The sequence below is a fragment of the Ochotona princeps genome, chromosome 12, assembly GCF_030435755.1.
Source record: "Ochotona princeps isolate mOchPri1 chromosome 12, mOchPri1.hap1, whole genome shotgun sequence".
Classification (NCBI taxonomy): domain Eukaryota; kingdom Metazoa; phylum Chordata; class Mammalia; order Lagomorpha; family Ochotonidae; genus Ochotona; species Ochotona princeps.
The window spans coordinates 24,643,252-24,665,920 of record NC_080843.1 but is presented as its reverse complement, the minus strand read 5'-3'; the positions used below and the strand labels follow the sequence as shown (position 1 = coordinate 24,665,920).

Below are 22,669 nucleotides of genomic sequence, written 5' to 3'. Positions count from 1 at the left end.
CGCCACTTCTCTTCGGGTATTACCCGACTACCCGCGACTCATGCCTCCTCCTTCCTCAACAATACACACGTGTCAGAACCGACCAGCACCATCAGGGCGTCCAGCATCACACGCGACGGCTGCCCTGGATGACACCTCCCCCACTCCCCCGCCACCACCACCACCACTACACACACACACACACACACACACACTCAGAGTTGCAGCCACCGCACCCTCCAGGGATTTCAATAAATGTTTCTAAGGTCCAGCAATCAGCTAGCAATGAAACACAGCTCTGTCAACGCGGACGTGAACACACACACACACACACACACACACACACACAGACACGCGGCAAGTGGCGCAAGCACGGCCACCCTTGGACACGCACCTGGAGGCCGGGTGTCCGGCGCCGCCGCTGCCCCCCTGGTCTCTGTCACTGAGCGCGGCGGTGTAAATCCTCCGGTAGCGGTCGGCCAGGGCGCGACCTGACAGCAGCAGCTGGTAGTGACCCCGAGTGTCCGCAGCCGGCAGCCCCAGCCCCAGCCCCGCGGCAGCCACGGAGCCCTCGGGAACCGGCATGAACAGCGCCCCCGGCGCCGGGGAGGCAGAGATGGTGGCGGCTGGGAAGAATCCGTCCCCTCCGGGCCCCGAGGAGGCGGCGGCGGGGGAAGCGGTCGCTGCGCACATCATCATCCTCGCCGCCGTCGCCTCGTCCCCGCGGGCCGGGCTGGCAGACACGCGCGGAGACACACTCACACACACACACAGTCCTTTGCCAACGACGACGACGCCGCCGGCGGCCTCTCGCTCCCGCGGAAGAGAGACTACAAAGACAGCGACCTTCTCCTCCTTCTCCTTCTCCTCCTCCTCCCCCCCGCGCCGCCCTCGCCGCTACTGGGGCCGCTCATCTAACCCCGCCGCCCGCGGAGTGTGAGGAGGAGGCGGTGCCGCCGCTGCCGCCGCCACCACCGCTGCCACCGCCGGGGCTGCCCGCAATGGGAAGCTGCGGGCCGCACCGAGCATGCGCCAAGCCTCGCACATGCTCAGTAGCTCGGCGTCTGCCCCGCCCTCTCCGGCCGCCACTCCCTCCGCCCCGAGGCTTTGGGTGTGGGGCGGCTGGGCGGTGCGGTCTCTGGAGAAAATCCACTTCTCCGGGATTTCCTAGCAGCTTGAGGAAGAGTGAGCGAAGTGTGGGGCCCAGCTGTCTGCTACTGGCCTTCAGGTAATGGATTCCCTCCCGGTGGGAGACGTGTGGCCTCAAACCACAGGCCGGGAGCCCAGCGCCGAAGGATACACACGGGGCGTACACCTGACCCCTGGCCCCGACCCTCCCAAGTCTGTGCTGCCCAAACCAAGGGTTAGTGTGACCAGGGCTGGTCCATTCAGAGTTAAAGAGTGAGAAGGCCTTTGAGGAATTTTTTTGTGGTTTATCATTAGCAGTTCCTTTAAAACAGCTCTCACTTGCAGAGACAGGTGGAAATCCAGTACATTCTTTTCAGCTGTGAAAAGAGAATTGGTAGGAAGACCAGGTTTTGCAAGTCAGTCATTTGTGCTCTCAGCCGTTCTACGTTAGAGCCGACTCTTTTAAAACATGTTTTAAAAGTTTAATTCTTAACACATTTCAGTGTGATTTTCAAATATGGTCCTAAAGAGGTAATGTTATCCCTCTCCTCCCAGAGTTGAATCTCAGTGGAATAATATTTTTCCTGTATGTTGTATTGACTCCTTATGCTGTTCTTTTGACAGCGGCCACTTGCAACTTACCTTTTTCTGTCAAGACTGGTGATAGTAAAGATGTTTTAAATATGACCAGAAACTACAATTATGACTACTTGTATAACATCTGATCATGTCAGATCACCCAAGATCTTTTTATCCATAGAGACCTAATCTGCTAACCTCATCTCATGCTTTAGAACTGCACGTACCAGCACATCGTACTTCATGTTTACGGTTATCCTCTGCGCTGTGAACTTGAATTCTCCTAATGGACAGGCATTTCTGAGTCTTGTGATCCAGAACCACATCTTTCCCCTATTGACCTGCTTACTACTGCTTTCCTTTGTGCCTTTTCTTTGCATGGCCTTCTCAATCATAAAATAAGTCCTCTTTACAGTTTAAGAAATGCACAGAGAGGAGACGTTAGTTAATTTTTTGGTAGAGGAAGAGTGCTCAAAGTTGTGTGGTTTTTCTGGAATCTTTAATAACAGATGATTAGCACTGTAATTTTTATTCTTGAAGTCTTTTATTTGAAAGGTAGAGTTTCAAAGAGGAGAGGCACAAAAACACAGAGAGATGTAGAGACTGCCTGCTGGTTCTCTCCACAGGTGACCACAACAGCCAGAGTAGAGTCAGGACTAAGCCAGGAGCCAAGAATTACATTTAGATCTTCAAATGAGTGGCAGGGGCCCAAGCACTGGGACTATCTTCTGCTGCTTTTCCGGTGCAAGAGCAGGGAGCTGGATCAGAAGTGAACAGCAGGGACCTGGTGCTCATATGGGGTGTCAGATATCCCAAATAGCATTTTAACCTACTGTACCACAATGCCAGCCCCTAGATTTTTGTTTCTTCAAACTAGGAATGTGAAAATGAAAACACAGGTATGAAGGGCGGACATAGAGCTTTAGAATTGCGTTAGTCTTGTGAAACAAGTTTGTCCCTTGTCTTGCTGCCTCAACTCTTCCTAGTATCTTGAGAGATGCTTGTTCATTATCGTGTCTTCCTCGGTCCCTAGTCTGACTTACACCTGGGGTACCCAGTAAGAATTTGTAAGGCTAACTAGCTGTGCTGGTGCTTCAGCAGTTACACACATCAATGTTGAACAGAAAGTCCTGGACCTCATCCCCCTCCAGTCTAAGGGTAACACTGAAGGGCCAACAGGTGGTGCTTCAAGGATGCGTTACTATGCAGGAGCCAGAAGGACACCTGAAAGGGCTCTGAAATCCACATTCTCCGGCTGGGTCTTGTCTCTGCTACTTCATACATTTCTATCTTTGGGCAAGTTTCCCTCTCAGAATAATGGAGAAAATAATTCCTACTGCCCAAAATTGTAAGGAGACCTTAAAGTTTTTCAGATGTCCATTGTGGTCCATGGCTTTTCAAGAGTGGTACCACTCACTGAACAAAACACCAAGCTGTATTCCCAAACAGAAGAAACACAGATATTAGTTGAACGGCTGCACATTGCCTGCATAGAGAATCACTTCCATTGCAGGCTTAGTGACAGTCGTTGCCCCTTTAGAATGTCCTGGAAACTTCCCAGAGCAGCAGCCTACCCCGCCCTTGTGAGCCTCCGACTCCACCATATAGCCTTTACTCCCCTTTACAGGCCGTCCTGAGCCTCCCGGGTACACACAAAACCCGGGCACTGGATAATTTCCTAAGAAGGGGACGAAATTGAGCCGCACCACTAAGCGTGCGCGAAGTCGCACACATGCTCACTTAAGTATCGGTGGGTGGCGTTTCTGTTGCGGTTGGTAGCGTTTCCTTTCACGGCAGTAGCAGTGGTTTCTCTACTCTAAATTGATAGCCAATGCAGCATTTTTTTTTCTTTCTCCTCCTCCCCCACCTTCACTTCCTGCCTCGTTCTGTGCGCTCCTGGGTCCCCTTGCCACAGCCACCGCTTCATCCCTGGCCACTGCTGAGCCAGAAGAGGTCCCCTGGAATGATGACAGAGAAAAGGGCGCACACCAGAATCCAAAGGGAGCGTGGTGTCAACTCTGAATCCCGCTATCCAGGGGTCATTATGGTTAGGGTGGTCCGCTAGGCAGGGACCGCCCAAACAGTTGTGTCATAGCAGGGCGTGGGATTTTTGCAAGGTACAAAGCCAGCGCTGCCTCCTGCCACTCCTGGGAGCACTACCACAGACTGCCTGAGTGGCCAGCGTGCTGGGAGTGGGACAGAGTGCAAAGAGCTGCAGAGAAGGAAAGAATGTTGAAGATGTAGTTTTGCTCCCTCCAGCCCTCTGAGCGTGGTTCCCGGAGCTGCGGTGCTGCCATCTTAGCTTTCTCTTGGGGCCGGGCAAGGGTATGCCAAAAGCGTTGGCATTGGTGACAAGGATGGAGGAGCGGGGCGTGGAAGGGTGGGAGGAGGAGGAGGGGGTGCGCTGGGTGTGAGCATAGCTTCTGAGGAATGCATTGCACGTTTCACCCTGCGAGAGCCGAAGGAAAGAAAGCAAGTCCTGCCTTTGCACGTTTCATTAGGGGCGTCATATTTTGAGTCTTTGTGGTTGTGATCATAAAGCACAACAGCTTCATCTTCGGCCCTTGGTGTTAGAGATCTGTGTGATAATTCTTACCCACTTGACATCGCAAAACTGGCTTATAATTATTTGAACTCTGACAGCATTTACATGTTTTCTGCTCAACTGTTAGGAAGTTGTATTTGTTTTGTGTTAAAGAAGCCACTAACCCTGGTGGACTTGAGGGTGAACAGATTGGTGTGGTACCAAGTTTCATTTAAAAGATTAGCATTATACTAATGCAGCAAGATTGCAACCACAGGAAGCATGCATATTATCAGGCACATCAAGGCTGCTGAAAATGCTGTGGCAAAGATTTTGTCTCCTTAATTTGTACAAAACTTTAAAAACAGATTGGGAACTTAGAACAACTTAGAGAAGAAAAGTACTCAGGACTCAAGAATGCAGAAGTGCTGTGCTCAAAGAAATGCCCTCAGTTTTCAAGGGCCAAGAATCCTTTATTCTTAATACATATGATGATGTATTTTAAAATAAAATCTATTTCATATGCTATGTTTAATAATCCAAACTGAGTAGAAAAAAATTCCTTCAAGTAAAGATGTCAAGATAGCTTTCTTACCTCTTGTTTTAAACAACTATATTTTTAGGACCTTGAAATATTCAGCAATTTGGAGATTTGATGAGCTAACAGTTTTTTCCTCTTAATTCCTGTTAGCTTTACATGATACAAATTGTATTTCCAAATTTTCCTACAAATAAGATATGGCTTTTTTCACATCTTAAAATAATTATTGGAAAATATTACACAGGTTGGGCATTTGGCACAGCACTTGGGAAAGACACTATTTGGACTGTCTGCATTTCTCGTCTAAATCTCTAGGCTCCAGCTTTTTGCTCTGCTTCCAGTTTAAATTCCTGTTCATGTGAGTCCTAGTAGGCAGCAGGTAATGGCTCAGAGACTTGGGTCTGTGCCACGCCACCTCATGGAAAACCAAATGGAGTCCCCGGCCAGCTCTGGTGCTTGCAGGCATTTGGGGAGTGAACAAGTATCTAAATGTGCCCCCAGACATACATGCTTGTTCATTCCCATGCCCCTATCTCTATGCCTTGCAAGTTAATGAAACTAAAATTTCTTAAATGTAGGTAAAATAGCCTTAGCATATACCTTGAAGAGTGTGAATTCAATTACATATATCTGAATGCAAATGATAACTTTAAAAATAATCACTGTTACGATGCATTTAGAATAGGACATACTTTCACAACTGATTCAGAAAATCAGATAAAGCATACCACTGTTCAGAAAAAAACATAAAAAGAAATATAACACTTCAACCCTGAAAACTTCATTATAGTTCATAAATTATTAACTGACATTTAATAGCAAGATTAAATAGTTGAAATTTATTCTGCAAAACCAAATGACCAATGAAATTCTGATACAGAATAGCAATATTATCATACACACATTCCCTTTGAATTGTTTCATTGACTTTCTAGTAAATCCAGATATCCAGTGATGTCTAGATAGTTCTAAAGTAATTATAGTGGATAGTAATTTATTTTTAAAATCTATTTTACTTATTTAAAAAGGGAGATTTACAGATGGCCCCCAAATGACCAGAGCTAGGCAAGTCCAAAACCAGAAACAGGAGCTTCCCCTGAGTGTCTCATGCAAACAATTGGGCCATGCTCAGCTGCTTCTTCAAGCACATTAGCAGGGAACTGGATTGGAAGCAGAGTAGACCTGACTCCAATTGGTGTCCTTATCAGATGCCAGTACTGCAGGTGGTGGCTTAATGCACTATTCCATAGTGTTAGTCTCAAGCATACTGTGAAAAATATTAAACTACCCTAGGCCTGTTTTTTGTTATTGTTGTTGTTGTTGTTCTCTTCTAGATTCAGGAATTATAAATCATTGAAAACTCATTGTCTTTTAATCTGTAATAAACATCAGAATCTTAGTCATGCCTAGCTTGACTTCCTGTTTTAGTTTCATATATTTTATACTTTGAAAGTAAAATTCAGTGTATTTATTAGTTCTTTGTAAATAGTTCTCTTAAAAATGTTTCACTATTTTTTGATATAATGCTGATTTGCCTTCGAAGTATATAGAATCTGGAAAAGCTTGCAAGAGATGTAATTCATAAAAATTTTCAAACTTTTCTTAAAGAAATTTGTGTTTAGTGATATATTTTCTTGGATGGACAAAATCAGCTTATTAAATGATGTCAAATGCTAGAAACTGGACTAAGTACTAATTCATGCGCTGAAGCAGAGACAGCACTGCTCTAAGAGGAATGTGACCTCCCTTCAGGTGCTGGAAGGATGACTGGCTCATTTTGATGCCTAACAATGACATCTTCCAAGCTTCTTCTGCCCACTAGGTTCCAGTGTGGTCAGCACCTGAATAGAGGTGTATTTCCCTCACAGACCCCCGGCTTTCTACTTTGGGCAGTGTCTCTTCTGTGGTTGCATCCTCTGAACTGCTTCCTCATCCATGATGTAGCTCCAAGCAGCTTAACTCTCACAGAAGCAGTTCTCACTAGCAGTCCCAACTCCCGGAGTCTGGTTACAGCATTTTGCTCTTGATCTCTCCACCCTAGGAATTGTGATGACTTAATGCCAACACCAGTCCTTGAGCTGCCTCTGTTCCTTGTTTGACTTTAAATAACCTTGCACTTGATTCCCTATATTCAGTTTTCTCCCCTAATGACTTGGCAGGCATTTGTCTATTTTTCTGGTTGGATCTTGAAATATACAGATGGCCTTTCATGTAAATAATAAACTTAATTTGTTTTTTTTTTTTCAGTCAAATGAGGGCAATTTATCATTTTTCATCTGGTCTTTGATGCTTGTAGATCTGATTTGAATCATCAAAACAGAAACCTGCTTTCATGAAAACAATATTGCTTTACTTACCCATACCCCTGCTAAAGCTCTTCTTCCTTGACTGCCTCTAAAATATTTTAGAGACGCGGAAAAAGGAAATACTCTGAGCCCCTCCTGTGTCAATGGTTAGGTTTGTGACCTGATTCAGGCCATCAAAATGGAGGGAAATGTAGTGCACTATTTCTCTCTCTATCCCCTTCATTCCACTTTAAATATGGACAGGATGGTTTCTGTCTGTAGCCTTGAGACAAGACAATCACTCATATTGACCCTGACCTTGTAGAGCCAGGTCACATTTATTTTTCTTATGCAAGAATACCAAACAGACTCCTAACTTTCTGGGTTACTATTAATCACATTTCAGTTATACTAAAGATGTGCAGACCTGGCACATCAATTTCAACATCATCTCAGTGTGCTCTCTCTACATATTAGCATTCTATATGGAGAAATATTAAAAATAACTAAACCGGGACAGAGTTCTGCATGTTCAGACTCTGCTTATAATACCAGCAGCTCTTACTGGAGTGCTGGTTGGAGTGCTGGCTGTTCTTCAGATCCAGCTCCCTACTAATGCACCTTGTAAGGCAGCAGAAGATGGCTCACATACTTGGGGCTCTGCCACTGACATAGGAGATCTGGTTGAGGTTGCAGGTTCCTGGCTTCTGACAGGCCCAGCCCCAGTTACTGCAAACATCTGGGGAGTCAATCAATTGGTAGATGGAAAAATCTCTGTTTTCTTCCTTTCTTTCCCTTGTTTTCTGTAACTCAGTCTTTCAAATAAGTAAATCTTTAAAAAGATCATTAGATTATAGGCATCTATTTATTTCTTCGAATCCTAAGTTTTCTTCCTTTAATTAAGTCAAATAATCCAGAAATTAACTGAATTGTATTTTGTATTATGCTCTTGGATGTTGTTAAAGATTACTGCAGTGACATGCTTCCCAGATTTCCCTTCCAAGTGTGAACCTCTTGTTTCTCTAGCTCCTGAGAGTGTTGACTGCCAGCTGTTCACAGATAAAAGTTTCTCATACATTGCCCTTGGCCTAAGGGAAATGTCTCATCCAGGGTTACAACCCCTCCCCATGGGAAGCCTGCATCAAATAACTGACCAGTGTAGCGTATAACGATCAGACACTTTGATCTTGACTCAGGGTGATTCATAAGAGCCATCTCAGCTCCTAGAAATCTCAAGTTAGCTAAGGGCTTTGTTGAGATTGCATTACAATTTGGTTTCCCTCTCCTTTCCCCTTTCTATCCATCTTATGTGCCTCTTTCATTCACAGATTTATCCACAGTAAACTTCGTGTTTGCAAGTCTGTTTTCTTGTCTTTGAGTCAGTTGCTATGGGGAGTAGTGGGAGTCCTAAATAGGATTTTGGAGATGCAGTGTCCACTGGCCAGGGACAGTGAAGACCCCATCTGTAGTGGACATCTCCCAAATGACCTCTATGATCCCCATCTCTTAATGCCTTTGTGTAAAAACCTTATCCTTGTGTGTGGGTCGTACTTGCACATCACTTTTAACCAACAGAATATGCTAGAATATGCTAAGACTGGCATGCTATGCATGATTACACTTACACATGTACATTGCATTCTGTCCTGTATCCCTTGCTGACATGTTGTAACCTACTGTATAGAGAAGAAGCATCCACAACAACCAAAAAAGGAGCAGAGACTCCCAGTCCAGCAGTATGTGAGGAACTGAATTTTGCCACAAACATGTGAGGCTGGAAGTGATTCCAGTTGCATCTCAGATAAAACCACAACCCCAGATGACATCTCTATTATAGCCTTGCAAAGGACAGAGCTAAGGCATGCCCAGACACCTGATGCTCAGAAGCTGTGAGGTAATCAATGTGTATATTTTAAGCCCTGAGTTTGTGGTGATATTGTTAGGCTGCAGTAGAAAATTAATAGACTGCCAGTGATGATAGGTGGAGCCTTGATAGCTCTGGCATGTGATGGGAGTAGAAGTGCAAGGTCAACCGGGATGAGAGTGATACTTAGCAGGTGGAAAGACACTTGCAGACGCAATAGCTCAAGCCTTTCAGAGGCTCAAAAAGCATTGTAAAAATGTTGAACTGCATTACTGTTGTTGAATGTTATAGATGCAATGGAGAAAATGAGGTGCTAAGAATTAGAGGTCCAATGGTCTTAGGCATGTTCTCCATCTTTAAGTGAAGGGTGACTTCCTGTGGCAAGTCCATGTGATTTTTAGCAATTTGAAAATTACTTGGCATACCATTTAAGCTTTGTGCCTTGGGATGTAATGTTAAATGGTAAGCAGCCAGAACAACCTTGCAGGAGCCAAGTTTTGTCACACCCAACAACTCATGAGTTCCAGTAAGGCCAGCCTCAATTTATGGCAAGCTGGAGGTAATATACCCAGAATTGGGCATGAAAATAGCCAGTGTACAAGTAAACTGCATGAGCATGTAGCTAGACTCTCGTGTCATCCACCACTATTAAACACTGATGCTGGTTGCTAAGTTTAAACATATGGTTGCATCGGATGATGCAAGAGGAGAAAGGCTGAGCTTGAGTCATGTACAGGTTGACTTGGTGAGTAGGTGCAAAACCTGAAAACGAACTACTGGTGCACTATGATTTTGATAGATAATAAAGAGCCAAAATCCCCCCAGTGTAACAAGCATGAGGCAGTGCAAGTGCACATGGTCATTAATTTTGCACATGAAAAGATGTCACTTGAAGTGAGACTATGAAGACCAAGAGGGAGCAGCAGATGCTTGCTTGCTTGGCTGGGAGCCTTGAAGCAGGAATTTGGAAGAGTGAGGAGAGAATGTGAAAGAGATTTATGGCTGAACATGTGAGAGTAGGCCTGAAGGAATATCTTTGAATTACATGGTGATACCCACCAGAAAACCTCCCACCTGGAAGAGACTGTAAACCATGTGCATGGAATGATCCCACTGATTGATATCAGCTGTTTTTTATTCACCCAACAAAGGCACAAGAAGCAGTTAAATGGAATAGCCACGAAGAAACGTTAAACCTACACATTGTATCAAGAATGGATATTATACATGGAACTTAAAGGAAGGACTTTCACTAACAGTGCTAATCTGGCTACTGCTATTGTCAAACAGTACTAATCAACAGAAGCAACCAATGCTAAGCCCTTACAGCAGCAAGATCCCCAAGGAGATCAATCAGCCATTTCCTGGCAAGTTAGTTTATTACCTTCCACAGTGATTCAAACTGAACTGAAATTAGTACATACCTTGGTATGAGTGTGTCTTCTCTGCTCACAGGGTATTCATTGGTTTGCCCTATTATGTAAAAACTTACATTAATCTGGCATCCTGGAAAACATTGTCTCAGACCCAAAGGCCTCTGTTTCATCTATGATGTGTGACAGTGGATATGTGTCGGCTTAGAGACACTTGTGTCATGTGATTCAGGAGATGGGAATATGTTACCTCACATGGCAAGTGATTAGATGTCATTAAGTCTAGGTGCTTCAGGTGAGGAGTACATGCTGGATTATCCAGGTGGGCCCAGTGTAATCACCGGAATTCTTATTAGAGGAGGCAGGAAGGTGAGAGAGGAGCAGTAAGGTTTTAGAAGGGGAATCAGAGAAGACAACATGTATCTGTGACATGCAGCACTGCTAGCTTTGAAGATGGAAGACGGACTGGAAATCAAGAAATCCAAGTGGCCTCTAGGATCTGGAAAAGGCAAGGAAATTAATTCTCCCTTAGTGCCCTTAGAAGAAATGTAGCCCTGCTAACATCTACATTTTTTCACTTCTGACCAACAGAAATCTAAGACACTACGTTGGGTTTTATGCTAGTAGTTTTTTTTGCACCCTCATCAGGAAACTAGGAAAAGGTGCGTAAAATGTCACATAAAATACCACTCAGAACCTTCTGTTGATACAATTATGCCATGGACTTTTGAAGGTGCTATTGGGATACAGGTGTACATAGTACACTTTAAATGAGTAACTATTACATGAAACTCTTTCTCCACCTTCTGAAAACCCTTTGAGAGGTTGCTTTCTCTCCTACTCAGACTTCTTATTTCAAAAGTTGTCATATTTCTACCAGGGGGCCTACTAAGAACCCCACTGGACTTTAAATTATGATTGCTTTCAGTATGTTTAGGCCCCTCAGTTGATGAGATCAGCGGGCAAATGACTCCCTATTCTGTAACCGATCCCTATCATTAGGAATAGACAGGATTACTATTACTTAGGAAAGCAAAGAGAATATTTGTGTCAATTAAGTGATATGTGGCTGTCTCTTAGTGCTCCTGAATCAGATGTTAAATGGACTAGTATAGTTTCTATAACCTGAGAAGGGCATACTGACCCGGAGCTCTTACCTGTTATGAGGGTGTTGGCAATGCTGATATGTAGGCCACGTGGACGACTAGCACAGGTTCAACGTGAAGGCAGTTTGGGAAAGATGTGGCAAAGAGGTGTGATGACTTTCAGGTACAGCACTGAAACTAGCTGTAGTAACCAAGCATAGTTCATACCTTCATCTTTTAGGTTTCTACAAGGGAGCCAGAAAACTACCCAGAAGCCCAGACACAAGATCAACTCTCTAGAGAAACAAGGAGATTTGAGCCTCATTGGGGTGGACTATGATGGATGTATTGTTCATTGCCCAAAATGTCCATCAGGATTGAATCTTTTGTTTCCTAGTTGTCAGGACTGTTGGTGACGATAACTCACAACTGAGCCCCTCTCTGACCATTGCTGCCTGACCCATAGTTATGTGACATACCTTAGGTGCAAGAATCTTTGGTTAATTCAACAGTGAAGTGATAAAAAGACCCAGCCTCGGGCCTGGTGTTGGGATCCCATATGGGTACTGGTTCATATCCTGGCGGCCCCACTTCCCATTAAGCTCTCTGTTTGTGGCCTGGGAAAGCAGTCGAGAACAGCCGAAAACCTTGGGAACCTAAACCCACATGGGAGACCCAGAAGAAGCTCCTGGCTTCAGATCAGCTCAACTCCAGCTGTTGTGGTCACTTGGGGAGTGAATCATCGGACAGGGATCTTCTTCTCTGTCTCTTCTCCTCTCTGTATTTCTGTCTTTCCAATAAAAATGAATAAATCTTTAAAAAAATCTAAAAAAAAAATATAAAGACCCAGGCTCACTGCATTAATTTGGCGACAACTCTAATGGTCATCCCATTCACATCTCTGTGGGTTTGGCTGGTACCTACGTTTTTACCTGGGTTGGATTTCTTCATCTCTTTAACCCTCATTCCCTGGCCTCATGACCTATTTTGTTGCCAAATATTTTCTCTGATAAATTTTTACCAGATTTTTGTTGTGGAGCTGTGTAGTTTTCTAGGAATGTTTTATTATTAAAAGCATAAAATTTTCTGGGCCTAGCACAGTAGCCTAGCAGCTAAAGTCCTTGTCTTGAATGCTCCAGGATCCAATATGGGCACTGGTTCTAATCTGGCAGCCCCATTTCCCATCCAGCTCCCTTCTTGTGGCCTAGGAAAGTAGTCAAGAATGGCGCAAAGCTTTGAAACTCTGTACCCTCCTGGGAGACCTGGAAGAGACTCCTGGCTCCTGGCTCCTGGCTCCTGGCTTCAGATCGCCACACCTCTAGTCATTGTGGTCACTTGGGGAGTGAATCATCGGACAGAGATCTTCCTGTCTGACTCTCTTCATCTCTGTGTATCTGACTTTGCAATAAAAATAAATAAATCTCTTTTTTAAAAAGGCATAACATTTTCCATTGCATTTGCTTAAAATATTGATGATTTTCATGGCATGATGTATTTCAAATTTTCTCTTGAAGATCTTATTAAATACTTATAAAAAAACAGTTCCCTAAAATCTGTGCTTTTCCTTTTTATAATAAAGAATTATACAGTTGCATGATTGCTTTTACATTTGCTATTGTAAAAAGGTGAATTCAGGATTTGTTGTGGTGCTTTCCCACCCAAGTTCTGAAAAATGATATAAAGGTTTATAGCCAATGAAAGCAAAATGACAATAATTGTTAAGCAGGGGACAGTGCTTCCTTTAAAATAAAGCACTGCTTTCTTCTGAACTCCAGTCATTAGTGATTTTAAACAGCTGCTGGCAGTGGTCCTCGTGTATTTCTTCCCATGCAATAGGGAGGGGGTTGTATACACCCTGAAGGTCCTAAACCCTGAAGGGATGGAAAGAGGAAAATCCTAAGCTATAGGTATCTGATGTCTTCTTTCCAACTCAACAGTGAATGTTTAAATAAATTACTGAATCTCTTTATCCGTCGCCTGTCATTAAAATTCCCCAAATGGGTAGGACATAGGTGAGTGGTACAAACAAAAGGTTGGGCTTGGCATGACTCTTTGAAGGACTGCACCAAAGCAATCATACCAGATGATAGGACCTTCTTGCAAGTGTGGCACATGGGAAAAAGATGAACTAAAATGGAAGAAATGGGAAAGGAAGATTCCAATATGGCCCCAGATTTGGAGGGAATAATGAAGTCACTGAAATGAAGATCCCAGAAAAAGATGGTATTTACAGAAAGGGTGATGAAAAGTGCTGTTTTGTTCTCGTTTCTTGGCCTGAAAAGTAATTGAGAAAAAGTGTTTATAGACTCTAATGACTCCTCCATTGACACAAATACTTCTGCCATTGATCTTGGTAATGTCAACCTTTTCTCCACAGTGATCTTTTTAAAGCATCCTATGTATGGTAAAACATTATTTAGCAATAGAGGAATGGAATACTGACATATGCTACACATGGGTGGATCTAGAAAGTACCTGCATGGTGCTAATGGAAACAAATCAAACATAAGAGATCACCTGCTGTGTGGTTCCATTTATAGGAAACTTCTTGAGACAGACTGTAAAGTACTGGTTTCCTGTGGCTGGAGGAAGAAGAGGGTAAGGAAGGAGTGCTTTCTGGGTATGATATTTGGTGGTAGTGGTGGTGGTCGGGGATAGTAATGCAGCATTCTGGAATTAGTATGAACAGTTGCCCAGTTGTGTGAAGATAGCAAAGTTCACCAAATTGTATACTGTAAAAGATGAATTTTGTGGTATGTGGATTATAGTTCCATAAATCTAATTTTTGAAATCTGAAAATCCGTCTGGAAGGTCGTATTAGTGGGGTGGTTATAGATAGTTGCCACAACAGATGAACCCTTGAGCTGTTTTCCCAGAGCTTCCCTTCTTAGTTTATGGCATTGATTTCTGACCCAGGTGCTGGCTACTGTGCCTGAGTCACCAGGGCTCTCTGGTTGGGATTAGCCAGTGGCGATGGCCTCTCAGGAGGTTGAAGGCAGGGCAAAGGTAAATTAGAGTATTCCATTCCACTCCTCCTCTCTGGCAGTAACAGTGACTCTTCAAGACTAGGCTGCCAGCTGGGCAGTTCCGCTCGCTGGACTCCACTATCAGGAGTCTGAGAACTATTTGTTCTCCCTGCTCCCTCAGTCCTAGAGGGGTAACAGCTTCCTTCCTCCCAAGTTTCTTTCCTTGCCCTGTCCACCTCTCTGAAACAGATGTCTGTTTGTCTGAACCATCTGGGGCAGTCCATTTCCTGGCAGAATTCCAACTGATACAGCTCCAATCTCAGGGACTTAACACAAGATTACTTCTTGCACGTGTCAGCCTGAGATACGTCAGTGACCTCTTGTTGTTTCTGGAGCCATGCCATCTGGAATATATGGCTGCCAACCTGAGCTGGAGGATAGGTACATTGTTTAGATCCAGGTTTGGAAGTGGCTTATGCCACTCTAACCTGATTCATTGCCTAGAACAAGTTATTAGGCTTAAGGTAACTCTAAGAGGCTCAGGGAGGGTGATGGAAACCTCTAACAAATTGGCTTTAGCAATAAAATTGTCTTCGGGTTTTAGTGAACTTGCTTACAAGGCCAAAGAGATACAACCCTTTAGTCCCAGCCTATTTAACTGTCTTGAAAGCTGCAGTGCCTCATACCCTGCCTGGGCTGCTTGGTTGAGTTTCCATTCTCCCTTTCCTGCATGTGGTTCATTCCTCTATTTACGTCAAAACTGAACTCAAGGAGCAACCATGGAGCTTAGCAGTTAAGCTGCCACTTGGGATGCCCATGTCCCAGATTGGAGTGTCTATATTTGAGTCCTGGCTACACTTCAGATTCTAGTTTCCTGCTAATGCAGACCCTGGGTGACCTGGATTGAGCTCCTGGCTCTAAATTCACCCTAACCTCCACCTGGCCCAGCCCTAGCTATCATGGGCAATTGGAAAATTGGGCATGTGGATGGGGGTATGCTTGCTTTCTCCCTCACCCTCTTCATCATGTCCTTGTTTGGTGTTACTCTTGCAAAGAAAATAAAAAACAAACAAAAAAACCCCCATAATACTCAGGTCAGTAATCTTCATGAAACGTATCTTTCTCAAGGCTCATTAACTACTTGTTCTCTGTGCTACTACTGTCCCAAGAAATCTCAATCAGTATACATCATATTAGGTTACTTTATTCACCTTGTCAGATTGGTTTTTAAATTTTTTTTATTTTTTTTTAAAGATTTTATTTTTATTGGAAAGCCGGATATACAGAGAGGAGGAGAGACAGACAGGAAGATCTTCCATCCGATGTTTCACTCCCCAAGTGAGCCGCAACGGGCCGGTAAGTGCCGATCCAAAGCCGGGAACCAGGAACCTCTTCCGGGTCTCCCACGTGGGTGCAGGGTCCCAAAGCTTTGGGCCGTCCTCGACTGCTTTCCCAGGCCACAAGCAGGGAGCTGGATGGGAAGTGGAGCTTCCGGGATTAGAACTGGCGCCCATATGGGATCCCGGTGCTTTCAAGGCGAGGACTTAAGCTGCGAGGCCACGCCGCCGGGCCCCAGATTGGTTTTTTTTAAAGGCATAGTCTGTATTTCATTTCTGCCATTTTCAGTATCTCTTACGATAGTCACTAGCTAAACAGTTATTTTAATCAACACCATCTTCTAGAGGATATTTAGGAAGTTTTTAGATAAGTATTCTGTTTTCTCAATAACCAGGAAATGCTATATTCACAATAGAGGCTGTAGCTGATGACCATCTTGCATTAAATAGGGCAGTCTGTTATACTGGATGTTCTGTCCTGCAAGACTTTCAAATCTCCCATTGAATTTTAAAACAGGTGAAAATCCCATTGTCATTCATCTCAAACCCCAGAACCTAATTCAGTTTTACATATGTTTCAGTTGTCTATTGATGTGTAATAATCAGCTCAAAGCTTATAAGCTTAATCCTAAAATACCGAGATTCTTTAGAATGACTGGCTCAACAAAGCAGTTCTTCTGTTCCATGTGAGGTTGGCACTAAAACAGCGAGGGACTATATGTGGTTCACACTTGTGGCTCACCCTGGGGTCTGGAGCTGACAGTTGGAAACACTTGGACTTCCTTCATGAGGCTTTTCCTTGTGGTTTGAGTCCCTCAAAATATAGTAGTTGGGTTCCAAATGGGGGGCCAATAGTGTCCTCCTCAGGAGTGGATTTAGAAGTCCAAGAGCAGCATTCAGCTGATTTCTTTTGGTCAAGGCTAGATCCAAAACAGGTTCTTACTTTTTTATTTTTATTAAATATTTATTCATTTTTCATTGGAAAGTCAGATATACAGAAAAGAGGAGAGACAGAGAGGAGGATCTTCCATCTGCTGATTCACTCCCAAAATGGCCACAATGGCCAAAGCTGAGCCAATCTGAAGCCGGGAGCCAGGAGCCAGGAGCCAGTAGCCAGGGGTCTCTTCCGGGTCTCCCGTATGGGTGCAGAGTCCCAAAGCTTTGGGCCATCCTTGGCTGCTTTCCTAGGCCATAGGCAAGGAACTGGATGGGAAGTGGGATTGCCTAGATTAGAACTGGCACCCATATGGGATCCTGGCATGTGCAAGGTGAGGACTTTAGCTGTTAAGGTACTGCCCTGGGCCCTAGGTTCTCACTTCTGAGATAGGAACATGTAAACTTTTCCTTTTTGATGTTGTAAGGAGCCTGCCTGTTTATCTGTTTATATAACAGGATTTGATTGATTGATTGATTGATTGTAAACAGAGTGGGCTCCCATCTGTTGGCTCACTCCCCAGTTGCTTGCAGTGGTTATGTCTGGATTTGGGCTGAAACCAGCAGTCAGAAACTCAATTGTAGATGGCGGAAACTCAATTAAGCCATCTGCATTGCCTCCCAGAGTCTGCCTTGGCAGAAAGCTGGAGCCAGGAGCTGGACCCAGACATCAAGTCTGGGCACCCTGATGTGGGACGTGGTGTCTTAATCAGCATTGGAGCCCCTGCACTAAACACTTGTCCTGTGAAGAATTGTTGAGGGCCATCTTTGGAGTCCAGCTGTCTTGCTCAGACATGAGCATCAATTAGACACTAAACAATTTTTGTTCCATTTAAAAAATTTTTTAAACTCTTTTTAAAATTTCCAGATATATAACAAAAGTATAAACCAGGGGAAATTCTACTTTTATCTTGTTTGGAATTTGTTTATTGGAAATTTAATTTGTTGTATTTGGGTGACTAATATAAGTATCTGTCTGACCATGGAAAATTAACATTTAGTTTCAAATATGTGGTTACTCTTTGGTGCCTTGTAATGAAATCTTGCCAAAGTATTAACATATATATTAATTTTTGTTTTCCTTTGTATTAGGCTTTATATTTTCTTTCTAATTAATTGTAAAGATACATTATGTTTTATTAATTTAATATTGAGATAGTCACAAAGTAGTTGAAAAATGTTGTTAGTAGGAGGTATTTGCTATGCAAATTGAACTAAGAATACACTGACATTTCTGGTTGATTGTATCTTTATGCTCTTCTCATTGACCTTAGGTTTCTACTCTGGTTTATAATTTACTACCTCCAAATATTTGCTCAAAACATAAGTCAACTCAAATCTCTGAACAATAACAATCAGAATATAAGTAAATGAGTAAGAAAATAGCTATCTTTGTGTTTTTCCCAATTAAAACACGTAATTGCTATAGAATTTCTACTTCTACTGGAAAGACATTACATTTTAGTCTAATAGACATTTCTCTCCCGGCCTGACTGGCAGAATCTAAGCCTTAGTCTGGAAGAACAGTTCAGAGTCCAGATCTGAAACCAAAACATTCTTATAAATCATTCAGTGTCTGCTCAGGAAACAGTACACGGTTCTGTTACCACTAACGTAAGGCATGAATGGCCCCTGAGAAGTATATTATGGAAAGGATGTAAGAGGCATAATTCCTTAACTACTGTTGCTACAATAAGCTCAAGTAAACATTCTCTATTTTCCTTCTTAATCTATTTCGAGTAGGCAAGAGGAATCTAGCTTTGCGTAAAGCGTCATCAACATGATTTATAAAGTTGATCACTGGTGTGGGGGAATCCTTGAATATTTGGACACAGAGAAAAAATGCCAACCTAAGCCAATCACTGTGTTGACTCCAGTTTTAGTTGGAGAAACTAGGTCAGCCTTAGTTCTAGTGTGGCAAGAGAAAATTCATTCTTTGCCTTTTAAGTGGAAATACTGACTCATTTAAGAATTAGCATACAAACACTGAAGTCCTGAAGGCTGTTAGAAATTCTTTTGGCCTTCTCATGTCCTTTGTCATTCTTTTTTTTCTCATAGAAAGTAGTCTTTCTTTATTGGGTTAAAATTTACTTAATTTTTGTATGAAGGAAGAAAGAAAAGGAAAACTTAAGTTCTACAATTCATTCTGCTTATATTGTTCATAAAATAAGTGAGGTGCATGGTGTGACTAATATCTTATTGCCTGACATTCTTTAATTTATTATAATTTGAAAACAATATAAGGCTCCTAGAAATGAACATTGGTATCTCCCAAGGATGTTTACATAATGGAGCAGAAAATTCTCTTGATAAACAGAAGCATTGCTCCGAAGAATGTGTGTGCACGCACATGTGTATTTGCAGCTGCATGCGCATACTTGTGTATTGGTGTTTATGCATGTGTGAGTAAATATAAAATATCTACCTCCAGCTATCTGTTCTCTGTCCACCACCACAGAACTAAAGACTACCTACAATTTATTTTTTTATTTACCCAGACATGAAATAGTAAAAAAGAAAGAATCAACTTGTGATCCAGTCTGAGAAAAGTGCATCCCCAATTCTGGGGTTTTAAAAAAGCAAACACATTGACCAGGAATATTGCAGTTTTTCTTCTTCTTCTTTTTTAATATAAAAGCCACTATAAAATATTTTATTGCAATAGTAAAGTTAAACTGATATATTGTGCCTGAGGAAAGTGGGGGCTGCAAGTTAACGCTCATCAGATTGCCTCCCAGGACAGTAAAGGGCCTGGAAAGAAGAACCAGGAAACACTGAGTTCAACAAAGAGAGCTGAGTCTCATATACATGGAGATGCTAAAGCTGTGATGACCAGCACCACTTCCTCAAGAGAACACTACAGGGTTATGTCCTGAGGGCAAGACGTTTGCTATAAATAGGCACTTTCAACTGAAACGTTCAGTTGAAGTTCTTTAAATTTAGAAAGTGTTAGAGTTTGGATAGTCCAGAGATAATAAAAGTTCTGAAAGCCCGCTAGGAATACCACAGAATGGGGGGAAATAATCTAAGTTGCAAGTAAAGCTTCAGAGATCCCTGTTGGCCCAGGGACAGGTATCTGCAGTGTCTGGTATCACCGGGAAATTATCTGGTGTCTTGCACAGGGGATTTTAGGCAGGCTAGGCTGGGGCAGTGGAGGCAAAGGCTCTCCTGTCATTGTTTCAGCATGGGCAGTGCTGCTAATCTGCAATGAGGATGTCTTATAATGGAGAAACCTTCAGTCTTCAGTAGTGGCTCTTATCTGCATTGTGGCAAGAATGTTTAATACATAATAGATCCAGATCTCATCTAAAAAGTGAAGATTCTTTCAATTCCTGTTTTAAAGTTAACCCATCACTTGTGCTTTTGGTACCTAACCGCATCCTAAAATTTAGATCCAAAAGAAATAAAAAGTTTATGAGTGAATATATTAAAAAAAAAAGTTAATCTAAAGATTGATACTATGTCAAATCAATGGAAATGTTCACTTTGCTTTAGTGAGAGAAGACTGAAATTTTCAGTTTAAAAGTCAGGCTTATGGTGTCTATTCTAAAATGGATACATACTCATTTGTGGAAAACTGACAATTCCACAGAAAAATTTTTTGTAAGCCCACAAGCTAAAAGAAATAGGCATTACTAATATTTTGATATATTTTTATTAATGTTTTTCCACATATCCCTAAATATGTAATATTATTTTAAGAACATACCATATATTAATTACTGTATCTTGCTTTTTAAACTCATAATTATGTTTTATGTAATAATTATTCAAGAAACTAATTTTAATGGCTATATAATAAGCAGCAGAGGAAAGTACCATATTTTATGCAACAACTCCCTTTTGTTCAATTGTTTCTATTCATTAACCCTTATGAATAATACAGAGTGCATATCATTCTCCATAAAACATTGCTATGACCTCCGGTTTTCTTTCTGATGGCCTAGAAGCAAAAATACTGGATGAACAGGTTTTCTGCTTCAGGCTTTTGTATACTGTTGATTGTTTTCAGGAAAAATGATGTCCATTTTAATTCCCAAGAACAATTATGGAAGCGACTGTGTTAGGATACTCTCACTGCCATAATAAGCTTGCCAAGTTGAAAGAAAAAACTGATATATCATTATTTTGATATGTTATGCTAGAGAACTGTTTCAAAAACATTTATAAAATACACACTTAAGGTGTATTTGTATATATTCTGTATTTCCTGCGAACTGTTTGGTCCTTCCTTTTCTAACCATTACTTGCAATTTTTGCAAAGGTATTCACAAATTCTAATTTTTAGATTGAATAAATAATAAATAATCAAAAATTAACACTAAAAGCTCAGAAAACCTACATCTTGTGAAAGTTGACTTATGAATTTATTTAGGCTATTGGATAGTTTGCAATGAAAAAGCAGTAAGTTGGACCCAGAGAAATCTGAGTTCAACACCTATTTTTACCATATACTAGTTCTATGGTCCGTATCCATACTTGACTTCTCTATGGCCCAGTTAAGCCAGTCATAAAGTGAGGAAGATGATCTTTGTCTTCTCGGGTTGTTAGGAGAATAACAGAGAATGTAGCACATAATAGGCTTATAACGTTTTATCATTCTTTAAAATCAAACCATGATGCAGTGGCTATATACAAAATGAAAAACTGGTTAATGTGAAAAACAAAATTACTTTGTGCTGTAACAGTTTCTTCCCATAATGTCTTAGCTTGCTTTAAAAAAAAAAAGCAATATAGGTAAAAACTGTAAGTTGATATATAGTAAGTCCTCACTTCCTCTTTTTGCTTTCTCTTTATTTAGTGCTCTAAACTTTGACTCAAATCTTTTCCTCTCTTGGTCTCTCTAGGTTTCAAAAGAGATAACTAAAATAGATTTTTAAATAAGTATATTGTGGGAGAAAAACTATGAATGTATTTCAAAAAATTTTAATCATCTTATAGCATCTTTTGATATTCAGTCTAAAATCAAGTTCTCTGATTTTCTCCTAATGACTGTTATGGAGATATGTTTGAAAGTGCTGAATTTGACTACAGAATTTGATCATTCTTTCGTTTCTCCCTTCTTCTCTTTTAAATTTTTGAATTATTTATTTGAAAGATTTACAGGAGAGAGAGGAACAACCAGGGCTGAGCTAGGCTGAAGCCACGAGTTTTGTGTCCAGATCTCTCACTTGGGTGGCAGGAACCCAGACATTTGGGCCCTTTTCTGCTGATTTTTCCAGGACAGAATGTGGAGCAGCTGGGACACAAACTGGTGCCCTTTATGGTGCAAAATTAGTGGCTTTAAACAACATTGATCCCTCATTTGTTTCTTTTAAACCAGAATCTTCCTTGACCAAAATTCTTTCATTCTACTGACTTTGGAAGAGTCCATGCCAGTTTTCTTACCTACCATGTCCTATCTTTATTGTTTCCATGATGTTGCCTAACCTGTTCCTCTGTTTGCATTCCATGTAGTGAGAAATTCAGGTCTAGATTCATTAAACTGAGGTTAAACCTATCTGTCAAGACTATTTCCAAGCCTTGCTTCTACAACATAGGTAACATTTTGACTCCACATATTATCAGAAGATAAATCATGTCAAGTTGTCCCATTACTTGGTGATACTGAGGGTGATCACTAAGGTTGGATAAGAACTGCCAGATCTCTACCTGTATGCTGCATTTTTACACTTTAGGATTAAGAAATAATCTCAGAGGTGATACGTAAGCACCATGTGGGATCTCATTCTTTCAACTGCTTTCCACTTGATGGTTTTAGCAGTCACTCACTACGTACTACAAAGTTGTGACTAGCTAAGTCTGTCATAAAAACAGTATTTTTTTTTCAGTACCCTTTTGTGTTTTAAAGAATTGGATGAGGTGCTAGAGCTTTGGCCTATAGGAATGAATACATTTTTTATTAGCACTTAATATTTTTCTATAGATAGTTTGACCAAAAAGCATTATTCTTTAATACAGTGTTATGGCATGAATTGTGTCCCTCCACGAATTCATTATTGAATCCCTAGCTCTTAGTTTAATGGTATTTGGACTTGGGATCTCTTCAGAGATCTTAGAATTTGGATAATATTG

General features: G+C 41.9%; 3 protein-coding genes across 16 annotated transcripts in view; 1 reads left to right on the top strand and 2 right to left on the bottom strand.

The window, feature by feature from the left end:
- The window catches only part of MYCBP2 (MYC binding protein 2), a 217,510-nt gene extending 216,520 nt beyond the window's left edge, over positions 1-990 (bottom strand). For 12 of the 14 annotated variants that reach the window (XM_058670592.1, XM_058670593.1, XM_058670596.1 and 9 more), the window contains exon 1: positions 374-938. In XM_058670592.1, the coding sequence (XP_058526575.1) occupies positions 374-678 (305 nt within the window). In that variant the 5' untranslated portion in view covers positions 679-938. Of the gene's footprint in view, positions 1-373 lie in introns of all 14 variants that reach the window. The other 2 variants (XM_004577417.4, XM_058670605.1) reach the window with 2 other exon arrangements.
- Positions 810-893, bottom strand: LOC131481545 (uncharacterized). The gene has a single exon (XM_058670609.1). It carries the CDS (start codon positions 891-893, stop codon positions 810-812), a length of 84 nt encoding a protein of 27 aa, XP_058526592.1.
- SCEL (sciellin) overlaps positions 981-22,669 on the top strand; it is a 274,453-nt gene continuing 252,764 nt past the window's right edge. The window contains exon 1 of the mRNA XM_058670950.1: positions 981-1,207. Within this exon, the coding sequence (XP_058526933.1) occupies positions 981-1,207 (227 nt within the window). The remainder of the gene's footprint in view (positions 1,208-22,669) is intronic.

Coding starts and splice junctions, on each gene's coding strand:
- LOC131481545 (XM_058670609.1), bottom strand. CDS start 893: ATGAGCGGCCCCAGTAGCGGCGAGGGCGGCGCGGGGGGGAGGAGGAGG.